Source organism: Lytechinus variegatus, chromosome 3 (assembly GCF_018143015.1).
Source record: "Lytechinus variegatus isolate NC3 chromosome 3, Lvar_3.0, whole genome shotgun sequence".
Lineage (NCBI taxonomy): Eukaryota > Metazoa > Echinodermata > Echinoidea > Temnopleuroida > Toxopneustidae > Lytechinus > Lytechinus variegatus.
This window is the reverse complement of record NC_054742.1, coordinates 5243172-5258166: the sequence shown is the minus strand read 5'-3', so window position 1 is coordinate 5258166 and position 14995 is coordinate 5243172. Positions and strand designations below refer to the sequence as shown.

The following is a 14995-nucleotide window of genomic DNA, read 5'->3' as shown; positions in this document are numbered from 1 at the left end:
TTTTAAGATTGTATTTAACTCCTGACATGCAATTTCATGCATTTCACAGCCAATATGTGGACAATTTTCTGGTTTTCATGGGTAATTTGCATATTTTGGCGGCCATATTGGATTTTGCCAATTTGCGGAAAATGCTCAAGGTTACGCGAGTGGCATCATCCAGATTCGTAATCAGCACCCTCGAATTGACAAGAAACCATAAAAAAAAAATTGTATATATAAAAAAACAAGGTTTGGTCAATTTTCTATGGGGCCTATCCTGGACTAACAGGGGAGGTGGACATGTCAAATTTGGTGCAAAAGGTAAGGACAAATGATGTGCTCAATAGAGATTGCAACTAGCAGAGATGCTAACTGATAACTCAAAAAAATCCTGAAAACCCAGGCCGGGGGTCCAGGGGCCCGCCCAGGGCCCCTGGCGGGGTCAAGGGCGAAGCCCCCTGAAGCTGGAACGTTTTCTTATTCTTTAGAGGGCTGAAATCATTAATCTACAGTAGTACATAACAAATAATTAATGACATAATAAACTTCATATCATAGGCAAGAAAGGTGCTCAAAAAAAAATCATGTAACCCGTACTCATTACGGTACGGGTTAACCTGCTGCGGGTTAATATGCTGCGGCCAATGGGTGCGACTCGGGACGGGTGTATGTAGCAGCTGGGGTGCCCTTTTTCACTCACTGTACTCATCAACAAGACAATCCTATACTATTGAAAATCCATAAATCACAATTTCTATCAAAATGATGGATAGTTCACACATATGAATTGATGAATACGCACCAGAGAACACATATTTCATGGTAGCAAATAGGTTTTCAGCTGAAATCCCGCGGCAGACAACCAATCACTCACGCAGCAGCAGGCAATTGCAGCCACACCGGGCCGTGCTTCGAGCGGTTCTACCGGGCGATCGCCCGACTGGGATAGCGCTGACACCCGTATCCATGCAGGGTATAGGGCGGCGTTTGCAACTGCTACAATGTATTGCTCGCGCGTACCGTGCAAGTACAGTACCAGCTAAACTTCATGCTGCGCACAACGCTAATAATTTTCCGTCTGCGCAAATTGGCCATCCAAAATTGAAATTGCGCTCTCCGTAGCGAACTTCGTGACAAGATTTGGAGGGGAAATTTTTACGGATTTCACTTTGACAATCAATTTTTTTTCCCGGAATATTTTTCAGCAAAGGAAAAAATCCGGAAAATTAGCAACTCTGAACTAGACAGTGATGAATTACTTTGTATTGAATTATAAACCATGTAATCTTGATAAATCTGACCTTTGAAATCTGGTTACCCTTTTTTAGAAACACCCTATTACCTCATGATCCAAAAAAGTGACATCCTACTGACAACAGGAAGTAATGGTTTTGTTTTATTATAGAGGTGCCATACTAGGAAATGGATAGGAAAAAGGAATACATTTCATTTTATACAAACAGCCTGCATTAAAGAAGTGTTACATATATATCTCACAATTCAAATGACATTCATTCAGTAATTAATAAAAAAAATCTCCATTCACAACCTAGGTCATGACTTTTGAATTATATTTGGAAAACTCCTTTATGATTTATGTGCAAAATATAACAATTTAAAAATAGTGCTTAAAGCAAAAACTACCTGAGGTAGAGGCACGGTGAAACTTTTATCAGCTCTTGGAAGAATGCCTGTCTCAACTAGAATATTGGCAATGTCCTGGTCAGTTCTGCAAGAAAATCAACATTATTAAAATATGAAAATGCTAGGTATATGCTCTATTATTAAAGCCAGACATTGAACATCTATTGGGTTTCAAAGAAAACAAATTCATTCTCTTTTTATGAAAATCTTTATTTTTTCACAAGACATTACTTTTTGTAAACTGGAACGAAATGGCAATTTATCACAGAACATCAATTGATGTTAAAAAAAAGATTAGTGCAAAGCGGCAGGTTGCTCACTTACACTGCACATGTAGGTACATGTACAACAAGGCAATTGTGAGATAATACAAGTGGAATGCCTCTGGCCGTCTCACCTGCATCACGCGGTTCAATATAGCAGCAGTGCTGACTTTGAATACTACTCTAACTCGCACAAGATGTTCAGTGATACATGGTTACTCTTATGTCCACTTTTTATGAACTAGACCAATAAACTTACAGAGGTATGATGGTTATTCAACAAAAAACCCCAACATGGCCAAAGTTCATTGACCTTACATGACCTTTGACCTTGATCATGTGACCTGAAACTCGAACAGGATGTTCAGTGATACTTGATTACTCTTATGTACAAGTTTCATGAATCAGATCCATAAACTTTCAAAGTTATGATGGTAATTCAACAGATAACCCCAATTCAGCCAAAGTTCATTGACCTTTGACCTTGGTCATGTGACCTAAAACGCGCACAGGATGTTCAGTGATACTTGATTACTCTAATGTCCAAGTTTAATGAACTAGACCAATAAACTTTCAAAGTTATGATGGTAATTCAACAAATACCCGATTCGGCCAAAGTTCATTGACCCTAAATGACCTTTGACCTTAATCATGAGACCTGAAACTTGCACAAAATTTTCAGTGATGCTTGATTACTATTATGTCCAAGTTTCATGAATCAGATCCATAAACTTTCAAAGTTATGATGGGAATTCAACAGATATCCCCAATTCGGCCAAAGTTCATTGACCCTAAATGACCTTTGACCTTGGTCATGTGACGTGAAACTCATGCAGGATGTTCAGTGATACTTGATTAACCTTATGTCCAAGTTTCATGAACTAGGTCCATATATTTTCTAAGTTATGATGACATTTCAAAAACTTAACCTCAGGTTAAGATTTCGATTTTGATTCCTCCAACATGGTCTAAGTTAATTGACCCTAAATGACCTTTGACCTTGGTCATGTGACATGAAACTCTAATAGCATGTTCAGTAATACTTGATTAACCTTATGGCCAAGTTTTATTAACTAGGTCCATATACTTTTTAAGTTATGACGTCATTTCAAAAACTTAACCTCAGGTTAAGATTTGATGTTGACGCCGCCGCCGCCGTCGGAAAAGCGGCGCCTATAGTCTCACTTTGCTTCGCAGGTGAGACAAAAACTATGTAAGCACAATTTTTTATAAATATTTTTAATCAAATTCTCAATAATCTTAAATAGCGAAATTTTTCTTAGATCTACAGTGATACTCTAAAAATCATGACATTGGATCCACAGCCGAGATCTGTGTTTCCATCAATAGCTTTGCAAGTAATATTTCCCTCATATCAAATGATTTGGTCTGAGAAAGATGTACTCCCTATATAGTACCAAAGTGTGACATCAATTTTCATTTTTTTTTAATTTCAGCATTTTTTATATTATATTTTGGTAGAGCATGATTATATACCTACACAACCCAAATTAAGTGGAAATCAGTCTATGTGGGCCTTATATGGCCTCATGAATACATAAATAGCCCCACTGAAGTCAATGTATTATTGGCCTAGTCTAAATTTCAGGGACCAGGCCAATAATTCTCACTTCATACATGCACTCAGCTCCATTTTTATGCTTCTATAATTTTATTTTTTTTCATCATTTCTTTCAATATTTTTTCATCATGACCAATGCGTAGCATGCGTTGTAGTAGATTGATGCATTGTTACAATTGGATATTTTTCAAAAGTTGGTTGTACATTACCTTTTCTGGACTTCTTTTAGATCCCAGTGATGTGCCATAAGAAGTGCTCTTGCAACCCTAGGCTGAACCTGCATTAATAAGTATCGATCAAACTAATAGCATTTGATTCTAAAACACTGATTACCATAATACTTCTACACACTATCAAAGACTATCTAATTTAAAAGATAAGTATATGCCCCAGTATTAGCTCTTGTGATATTTCAATATATCAACATTATATATTCAAGCCAAGGATATTCTCAGTATTGCCATTGCAAAAAAATATTACCATGTTAACTTTTCCCGAAGTGCACTTTTTCTATGATATATCGATAAATCAAAGATAAATTTATTATTTATGAATCCAACTCACAAACGTGATGTTTTACTGGGCAGGTCCAAGCTATATGACTTGTGACGTACGGGACATTTAGAGACTTTAAAGTTGTGTAACATAAGAAATAAATGCACAACAGAGAATCTTTTATGGATTTTGGAAGGCCAGTCATGCCCTCTTTATTCATGAAAAAAATTAGTGATCTACAATTCCATTAACGATGTAATATTTTAATTAATATGCACTGTGACGTACGGGACCAGACGAAAGTTGATTTTTTTGAAAAAAAGTTTGTCATTAAAACTCTGTGAATTGGAATAAGCTGGAAATCTCTCATTATCATGTTTTCATCTTGTATCTAATCAAGTTTCATTAGCCATGAATGAAATGATAGAACTCATTGGTGTTATTATGTAATAGCTCAAAATATAAACATCGCGCTGTGACGTACGGGACATGTGACGTATGGGACATTTGTCCATGTGTAAAACGAATGGGGAAAGTGAAAAAATTTCATCAAAATTTATAATTAACTTGATGCAAACTAAAGTAAGTTAATTTTTACATGGATTATCGTGATTGATATATATTTCTTTAATGGCACACACTGAAAGAAAACATAGCAAACATTTACGACCTTATAAATATTATGAAAGATGTCTTGCAAATAATTCCATGTGTTAAACGAATGGGGAAATTGAAATTTCATAAAAATTTATAATTAACCGGATGTAAACCAAAGTAAGTAAGTTTTACATGGATTAGTATGATTTATATATATTTCTATTATAGTATATGATTAAACAAAGCATAAAAAACTTTTATTACCTAATAATTATGAAAGATTTAATTAATAACATAACTAATTAATACTAATTAATGTTATTTATTACAAATTGTAACTTTATTATCACCCTTTTACCAATATTCAACCACTGATATAATATTATTTATCTCAATTTACATTATCTTTGCTCCTTATTGAAAAATAACCCTAATTAAAATTACATAGAAATCCTATGGTGTGTCCCGTACGTCACACATTTGTCCCGTACGTCACCATACTTAATTAGCTGATATAATTAAACATGAAATTAATTCAGTAAATTCACTTTAATTTTTGGATGTATAGTAATATAAATTAGAAATCTCCAAAGTTTGAAGAAAACTGTTCAACTTTTTCTTAATTAGAATATAAAAAAACATGCTAAATCGTGACGTACAGGACACTGCCTGTTGGACACCAGATAATTAACTTAATTAATTAGTTTTCAAAATCATTTTTTTCTCAAATGTTTGCATGAACTTAGCACAACAAGTCCCCACAGAAATATTTTCAAATATATAATTTGCATTATCTGCAGATCAAAAAATGTGATGTCCCATACGTCACGCTAATTAATGATTTCTTGGAATCGTGACCTTGGCATTCATTAACTTTACATTTTCAGAAGAAAAAAATATAGGGCAAAAAACTTTGGAGTATAAGCTTTAAAATGACATACAATATGCTAGATTTAGGCAAAGATTTAATTTTGGCTTCAGAGGGGACAATAGCTTGGACCTGCCCTACTCTGACTCAAGCTACTGTATTTCATATGCCTGGTCCAACAGAGACCCACAGGCGAGTCCAGGAGTGGTATTCTGAGATCCATTTTATTTGAGATAAAATATTGAAAAAATTATCTTTGCAAGTTGAAATACCCTCACCCTACAGCAATCTCATTTCATTCAACCAATGAAAATCCTTTCTGCTAGGAGGTGGGTAAAGGAGTGATATTGCATCAATTTATTAAATTTAAATAATCGTTTAATCTAAAAGGCAATTGCTGCAGACCAAAATATCCATTTTTGATGCATCGCTAAAACACTGGCCTGGGGTGGTATTCTGAGATCCAGCAATGTGCAACTAACCCAAAACTATAGTTGATATATACATCATAAGAGGTCTCTCCCTCCATTGCATGAAGATTGTGTTTAATCTAGTTTAATACTGATACAACATGTATTCAATTCAAAAAATACTTACAAGTAAAGATAACCTCACCTTCAAATTTTGACAAGCAAATTCTACTTCTTCTTTGAGTAGATTCTTTGCTCCATCGATGTCAACACATTTATATTCAAAAGCCTCTGGGTCAGGTTCTCTCATCTCACTGAAAACAGGATCATCAATCATACCTTGATGGTCATAATAATCATCATACATCTCATCATCATCATCCTCTTCTTCATAGTCATCATCATCATAACTATCATTAGCCTCGGCCATTGTGATAATGAAATGAAAGTACTGGTTGAAGATTAATAGTTTTTTTCGATCAATGTGTAGCCCAATGCTGTATGCTAGAAGACTCTGTAGGATCTTATGTTCCAAGTGGATACATCTACCTGTTAAATAAAAAATAAAAATAAAACATTTTAAAGTGCTTTATATATTTTTGTTTTTATAAAAATAAATCATAAACAATCAAATTACAATATTTACAAATGATTTTCAAGATTAACACATTAACTCATGGAACAAACAAGAAATACAAAAAAAGCAGATTAAAATTAAACAAGATAAAGTTTTCAAGAGTGAGACTGAAATGGAAAAGAGACTGAATTTTGAGAAGAGGAAAAACAACCCAACCAGACCAAATGGGAATTAGAAAATCAGAGTATGAGGATATGCAGCTGAGAGACCCCCCCCCCCCCCCTCTCTTCTCTCTCATTACCTCTTTCTCTCCCCCATCCTTCTCTTTCACACACACATACAAGAATGTATGAAAAGTTAATGATTTCATGCCAGCGTGAATACTTTCACCTTCATAAGGTGGCACGTACATGTACCTTAAATAACAAGATATCTTAAGTGACAGTGACATCTTCCCAGGGTTGGCGATTTTTTGATTTTTTTAAAAAAATAAAAAAAATCGGATTTATTTGATTTAAATCAGATTTTTTTTATTTAAATCAGATTTTTTTGATTTTTTTGATTTTTTAAAAGTTCCTTCGAAAAAAAGGGTAATTATCCCCCCCCCCCTTACTCTTACAATGACATCAATATTGATGTTATACATTTCACCCCTAATATTGTTCTTAACCACATATTTTGTAATTAAAATCCAGTAAAAATGGACAATTAAAAATAAATTTGAGGAATCATGTATCTGAACTTAATTCTATCATACATAGGCCTATGAAGGAATATTCCATAGGGAATTCCCAGTGAGTAGAGAAAATTCCCCTCTGGGATTTTTCATTCAAATATTTAAAAAATCCAAGAGAAAAAATCCCTTATCAAAACTGCCAACAAACCCTTTGCCAATCACTAGTATTCATGTATACTTTATTGTAAGAGAAATAATTCAAATCAATGATTTTTTTCAATTAGTCACAGCTTTACAATAGTCAAAGAGAGACTACAACTGTATATGTTTAGGATCTTTTTGATAAAAAGCTCTTCTCTTGCTACAGATATAGATGCAAAACTCTCAGTTTTGGAGAACAATATAGGAGATAGCTTAGTCAAAGGGTGACTATACTACATTCTGTTACTGTGATTTTTTTTTACATTAATCTACAATTTTTATTCCCATATTCTCTACAAAAAAATCTGTTTGATCCATGAAGTATGAAAAAAAAATCTACTTACTTTTACCTTAAAGGATAAAAACTGCAAAACTGCTTAAATTACAACATATGTATTACAAAAAGAAGTATTTTATTTTAAATGACACACAGCTTACAACTGCCAATGATTGTAACTGAAGTACCTGCATCTTAACATTAAAATGCAGTGTTAAATGTTTATTCTGAGTTTTGCAAATTGTTGTTATAGAGCTCTTTCCATTATTACATGCAGATACAAAAATTCCATTATTTGTAGCACTGAACATAAAATGGGCTGCAGTGACTTAAAAGGTTTATAAGAGAAAGCTTTTCTCAAAAGTCAAATTATGACTGTACTACATTATGTTAATGTGATTTTTATAATTATGTTATTTAAAACATCAAACGTATGATAAATGTAACAATACGAAATAAGAGGCATGTTAAATATGTTGATTACATGCAGGTATCATTTTTTTTATTTTACATGACAGAAGTAGTTATGTGCAGGCGAAGGATCAAAACTGGAAAACTGCCAACATACCTTTCTCATTGACTTTTATATATTATATATATTTTTTTACAAACTGCTCTCTGAAAAGTCTTTGGATTATGTGAAAACTTTATGTTAAGAAAGAAATTGACTAATAATAACTGACAAAGAATGTAAAATTTCAGAAGAAAAACTCGACATAATTTACAAAAAATGAGTACCTATTGACAACATACATCTGTAGTTTTTAAGGAATTACCTGATTTTATTAATTTGTTTTAAGTAGATATGAAGACTTTGTTGATCTTTTATTGATATAAAGTTAATTCAAAGTTTTTCAGTTGACTTGAAGAATAAAAACTGCATTGAAAAAATAATTTGTCCATGATTTGTACATTTTTCAATGGAAGTGATTTAAATCAATGATTTAAAAAAAAAATCATGGTGATTTAAATCGCGATTTAAATCACGATTTAAATCAACGTGATTTAAATCCGCCAACCCTGCATCTTCCATTTTTTATAAAATGCCAGATGCATAAATATGCCTATAAAGACAAAGGCCTACATTTTTCAGACCTAATATAGGTCATACTGTATAATGTATTCTGGGTAATGTAACTGACAGGCAAAGTTTATTTTACTTATTTATCTATTTATTATCATTAATGATATTTTTTTCTTTTTTTTGAGGGGGGGGGTACCTTTCACAACTATTAAAAATGCTTATACATGTATGCAACGCTACATGTATCTACGCTTAAAGGGAGATACCAACCCAGAGTGCCATCTCGAGTTCTCACCTTCTCATACCTGGCCAGTTTCCTCACCCATAATGCTAGAGTAGTCTAATATAGACCCACTTGAATGATAAAATTCTAATTAACTACTCAAAACATAATTTACACCACAAAAATTATGTTACCAAGTAGCACAACGATTACATTTCCTCTCAAAACATTTTAGTTTCTCTTTTCAAATAAAATTAGGTTACTTTATTCTCTGGAGTATAAGTAGATATCTAAAAACATGTACATGTAGATATCTAAAAACATGCACAACAATGTATTTTATAACACACAATGACACACTTAATGAGAGATCATACACAGTTCACTCCCTCTTGGCAGAGAATGAAGATTTTCTGGGGCTCTTTTGATAATTTCCAGGGGTGGTATTCTGAAAATCATTTTAACTTTGGTGTTAAATATCGTGTTATCTCTCCGATTTAACATGCCCAGGGCTAGCATACCCCAAATCGGTATTCTGAAAACCGTGTTATCTGCATGTTATATCTTCAGGTCTTCCTACTCTGCATCTATTTAATCCAATCAAATGCGCTGTTAAAGATAGGATTACACAAAATTTTCAGGGAAAAGCTTGCATTGGGACGTCATTTTGTAAGCGCATACAGCTAAATAAATATTAGAGCTAGATGCTAGATGTGGAGGGGGGGTGATTGTGGCAATTACCCATTAATGTAAGACAGCATGGGTATGAAATTACAATAAGAGACAGAGGCCTCGATTGATTGTGGAGAGGGCAGGGGACTATCACCCCTAAATTAAGGGGGGCAAGCATAATCACCTATATGCCCTTAATAATTTTGAAAACTTAAAAAAAAATGAATATGCGATGCAACATTTAAAAAGCATGAAAAGCACTTTTGAAAAATTGAACCTGACATACATGTAGAAATATCAAACATACAAACTTGTAGTTTTTAGGTGTGCTCCGCAAGCAAAATTCTTTGTGTAGAGCAATCAGGCAAATTTTTTTTTTCACTTTTGCCCAGGGCCTCATCCGAAACACATAGATTGACTGTCGGGATAGATAGATTGAGGTTCAACTTAAAGCATTAAGAGTTGTAATTTGTAATCATTGGAACTATCTACTGAAAAGGGTAAAAAATTTGTATAGAAGAGCTCCCAATCCCAGTTCCATTCTTGTTGAATGGAATAAATGCTATTAAATCAAATCAATCAAATACATAGACAGATATATATTAAAAAATCTGACTCAAACTGGTGGAAAAATAATGAATTTGGGGCATTTTATGCGATGGCCAAATAAATGCAGCCTTTCTCATCAAAATCCCCTGATTGCTTGCAAAGTGGATGGGTGCGCAGACATGTCATGGGCACCATTTTTTGTTCTATCTGAAATTGAAAATGACTGCCTGAGCCAACTTCACTCAAGCCCACTCACACTAGTACCAGGTTAGTAACCTCATACAGCAAACCGCTTTTGGCCCTGGATTTCTAAGTAGTCGGCAAACATTGCTTCATTGCAGAAGTAATATTTGCCAAAACTCATTATCGCTACTCGCTGGGGCTCTTTCCGGTGAGTAGCCATACAATCATAATCTTAGTTTTAAATTTATAAATCAAAATCATACAAAGAAAAGAATTTTTTTTACCTTGGCTTGTAAAGTGACTTTGCATGTTTGATGTAAAGAAATAAAAAGAAGCCCCATGGTGGCGCTAATGAATTTCACAACCTTGATTCAACTCCTCAGTAATTTTATAACTGTGTCTTAATTCTTTGAATGAGCAATTCTTATGATTACTTTATTAAATATGAGCATCAATAAATTAATATTTTCAAAAACATAAATTAAGATTATTATTATTGGCGATGATAACGCTTGCAAATAATTTGAAACGAAATAGAAAAAATCTATGAACCTTGAACGAAGCCAGCAGTAGAAGCTTTGTTCGTTTGTCAATATACGGTCTACCAAAGTCTATACAATGAAAAGATTAGGCACTTCAAGGACTTTGCGTAATGCTTTGTGTCGATTTGCATGTAAAAAATTTAGGTGCCTAGTCTATCCTTGTTGTGTCTTTAATATGAATATAACTTGCGCGCCCTCTTTAGGCAAAAATTGATGTCAGCTTGTGGTTCAACAGGCAGTGATGCCAAGAGCAAGAAAAGATGAGGAACAGACCTGGCAAAAAAAGTAGTAGATACATGTATGTGCCGCGGGCGAGACAAAAACGAGGGTCTAGGAGCCGGCTTATTGTAAAAAGGAGGGTCCGCGGAATGGGCTTCGGAACTACAATGTTTGTGAAAATGGGGGTCCTTGGAACGGGTCGCCTGCGTGTGAGTGCGTATGCATCCCTATTGAACATGTATGCAGCTAGCCCGGAGCCGGGCGCCGGGTGCGCTAGCGCAGAGGCGTTGGTAGACAGCGCTCAGCGACCGCTTTTCACCAAAACTGCGGCTCATAGTAGCAGATCAAGTGGATGGAACGGCATAATGGGAAATATATGAAGATTTGAATCGGATTTCTTTCTTCTTTTTTCTTGATAAGAAAATGCTATGCTTTGGAGCAGCTTTCTATGTTCTTTTTCTAAAGACAAAAATGCTATGCCTTGGAACGGAAATTTGAGTGTAAAAATGGGGGTCCCCTCCGCGGTACATACCCACTTACCTCAAGCGAAGTTCATGCAGGCAGCAGGCTCCACTCCACTTCACTACCGCTACACTACGCTCCACCTACCCGAACTTCGAGACAGTGAACTCAATCGCATATTCAAAGTGACAAAGGTGGGATTTTATGGGGGGAGGAGGGGAATATAAAATCCATGCACAGAGCTGACAACCAGAAAAAAGACATTTCAGTATCTTAAACCTGAAAATCAGTATTTAGGTGAGAAAATCAGTATTTTCTAAGAATACCATAGGACCACATGTAAAGCTGAAACTGAGGAAATCAGTATTTTGCAAGAAACTATCAGTATTCTTCTCATTTTTCAATACTAAATACTGAAAATCAGTACTACTTGGCAGCTCTGCATGCAACATCACAATCTTTAAAAATAATTAAAACTAATATTCTTACTTTAAAAGTTTCACTTCTTTTCCATGCTTCTATCCTCACAAGATCCTCACACGTATAAATGATTCGCTGCCGATTTAAAAAAATCACATGCGTGAGGGTCCGAGCTCAGACCGGACCCGGTACCTCGCGCATATCGCATCCGCACGCACGCGATGTTAATATTGAGACTGATAGTAAGCATGGAAAAGAAGTGAAACTTTGTGTTCAAAGTAAGAATATTAGTATTGTTTTTAAAGATTGTGATGTTCAATGAATTTTATATTACCCCCCCCAATAAATCCCACCTTTGTCACTCGGAATATCCAATAGAGTTCACTGTCTCGAAGTTCGGTAACATGTTGGTGGAGCGTGGTGTAGCGGTAGTGAAGTGGAGTGGAGCCTGCACGAACTTTGCTCGAGGTACTACCCACTATGCATTATATACTGAGTGCCCCCCCCCCCCGGGGGAACATAGTGCTAAAAGAAGTCACCAAATGGATTTAATATCGATCGATAAGTGAAGTGGAATATTTGGTTACATTTTAGATACAATTTATTTCATGAAATCACATGGAAGTGTTTTATCTGGACTCCAGAAATCTCCAAAGAAGTGGAAGGATCAGGTCATTGAGACAGTGAGACTGAGAGTTGCATGCGTCATGCCTTGAATTTTTGCACGGCAGCAAGTATTAAGGTATATCGCTAATCAGAACCGCAATGCATTATGGGATCGCAAAAGGGGCTGCTGCACACGCGCACTAGCAGACAGTCTGAAGTGCGCGTGCGAAAAACTAGCTAATGGCCCCTGGCTTTCACGATCGCATAATGCATTATTTGTGTTCTGATTAGCGAAGTATGGTTGGAATTACCCCTTATCGACCACTTAATCTTCTAAGCATCGTATCTGCGAAATTATTCATCAATTTTACCCAGTTTTCGTCTCATTTGTGCAGAAAATTGAGCAGATCAGATTCCCACGTTTCGCACGGCGACTACGATTCAATCCGCGTATATATCGACGAACAACGAATACGACGATTTTACATTTGTTCATTTGCACCCATCTTTTGAAACCGACCACCCGCGATACACTAAGTTTACGGCCGATTCTTGTCGCGGTGGCGAAATATTTTGACTCTTTCAAATCAGTTATATGATGTAAACATACTAAATGATCGTCTCACTACTTCCATTGCGAGCTCCGGCACATGATTCGATGATTGACGACGGATATTTGTTCTAAAGCCATTTCCTATCAGATTTCTTGGTTTTTCAGCGGGGTTTGGGTACAATTTTGATTAATTCTACTAAATTTTTACTTTTTGTTGCTTCTTTTTTTCTCGTAAAATCGATTCTTACCGTTTCTATGGATACTGCACCTACTCTCCCGCGCGTATCGTTTGTAATACGCAATAATTTTAACGCGCGCAAGGTGGTCGGTTTCAAAAGAGGTGGTCAATATGTGGTAGTCTCACCATATGATAGTGCCCGTAGTAGTGGGCTGACTCAAAGTCAAACCTGAGCCTAGATTTTTTCCAAGAAAATCATACTTTCTTTCAAGTTTTTATAACATAAGATATTTAATTTGGCACATTCACTCATAATATAAGGAACATTATCAATATCAACTTAAAGATTTGTGGAAAAAAAGAAATTCATGTTAAATCCTAATATTCCTAACTCAAATCGTTAAGTGCGCAGACTCAGGGACCACCATCACATTCACAAGTGCCTCTGGCTGGGGATTTAGTACCTGTACTATTCGAACGACTCTATCACGTAATTGTGAAATTACCATAGCATAAGTGTCAATAGGAATCGCACACGTCGATATTACAAATACCGTAAAAACAAATGGGTCTCTGTGTCTGTTTGTGTAGGTCTTGATTTTGACAGTTAAGATCTTCTTTTTATAACACATCAACAAGTATATACACGAAATAAATATCAGGGAAGCATCCAGCAAAACAAAATACAACAATGACATGATTAAGTAAATATAACAAAAATAAAAATATCCTGCACATACCGTCCCGTTCCGAAGCCGATCTCTCTCTGGATCTACACACGGTAATTTGTACGAAATGGAGTATCCTATATACCGTACCTATATACCGGGTACCGGTACTATAGTGGCGCTAGCTTAATTGCGGCGCGCTTGCTTGCGTTTAAACGTTTACGTTTGCTTGATTCTAATAATCTTTTTATCGTTTTTTCGCCCATTCTGCTGTGCTTTCGCCTCGTTATTCACCATTTAAATACTAATACTATATTTAATGCTTTCATTTATTCTTATTTATAGCTCCATGATTATATCAACATCATCATCATCACCACCATCCCGGGCCACCATCATCATCACCCATCATCATCATTTTATATATTACTTTCATCTACATGTATATCTTCCCCAGGACCAAAATCCAATTGAAACCAGTTGGATTTCCAACTGGTTTCAATTGGTTTTAACTGGAATTTAACAATTTCCAGTTGAAACCAGTTGGGCAACTGGAAATCCTAACTGGAACCAGTTGGGCAACTGGAAATCCTAACTGGAACCAGTTGGGTAAATGGAAATGACTTCCAACTGGAAATGATTTCTAACTGGAACCAGTTGGGTAACTGGAAATCCTAACTGGAACCAGTTGGGCAACTGGAAATCCTAACTGGAACCAGTTGGGTAACTGGAAATGACTTCCAACTGGAAATGATTTCTAACTGGAACCAGTTGGGTAACTGGAAATCCTAACTGGAACCAGTTGGGCAACTGGAAATCCTAACTGGAACCAGTTGGGTAACTGGAAATGACTTCCAACTGGAAATGATTTCTAACTGGAACCAGTTGGGTAACTGGAAATCCTAACTGGAACCAGTTGGGCAACTGGAAATCCTAACTGGAACCAGTTGGGTAACTGGAAATGACTTCCAACTGGAAATGATTTCTAACTGGAACCAGTTGGGTAACTGGAGATGACTTCTAACTGGAAAGATGGGTAACTGAATTCTAATTGGAACCAGTTGGGTAACTGGAAATAAAACTGGAACCAGTTGGGTAACTGGAAATCCTAACTGGATCCAGTT

At 35.6% G+C, this 14995-nt stretch overlaps 1 protein-coding gene across 3 annotated transcripts in view; it reads right to left on the bottom strand.

The window, feature by feature from the left end:
* Window positions 1-14005, bottom strand: part of LOC121410058 (E3 ubiquitin-protein ligase ARIH2-like) — a 37548-nt gene extending 23543 nt beyond the window's left edge. For all 3 annotated transcript variants that reach the window (XM_041601905.1, XM_041601908.1, XM_041601907.1), the window contains exons 1-4: window positions 13944-14005; window positions 6047-6390; window positions 3681-3748; window positions 1627-1711 (exon numbers count right to left, since the gene is read on the bottom strand). In XM_041601905.1, the coding sequence (XP_041457839.1) occupies window positions 1627-1711; window positions 3681-3748; window positions 6047-6271 (378 nt within the window). In that variant the 5' untranslated portion in view covers window positions 6272-6390; window positions 13944-14005. The remainder of the gene's footprint in view (window positions 1-1626; window positions 1712-3680; window positions 3749-6046; window positions 6391-13943) is intronic.
* Window positions 14006-14995: the final 990 nt, after the last annotated feature.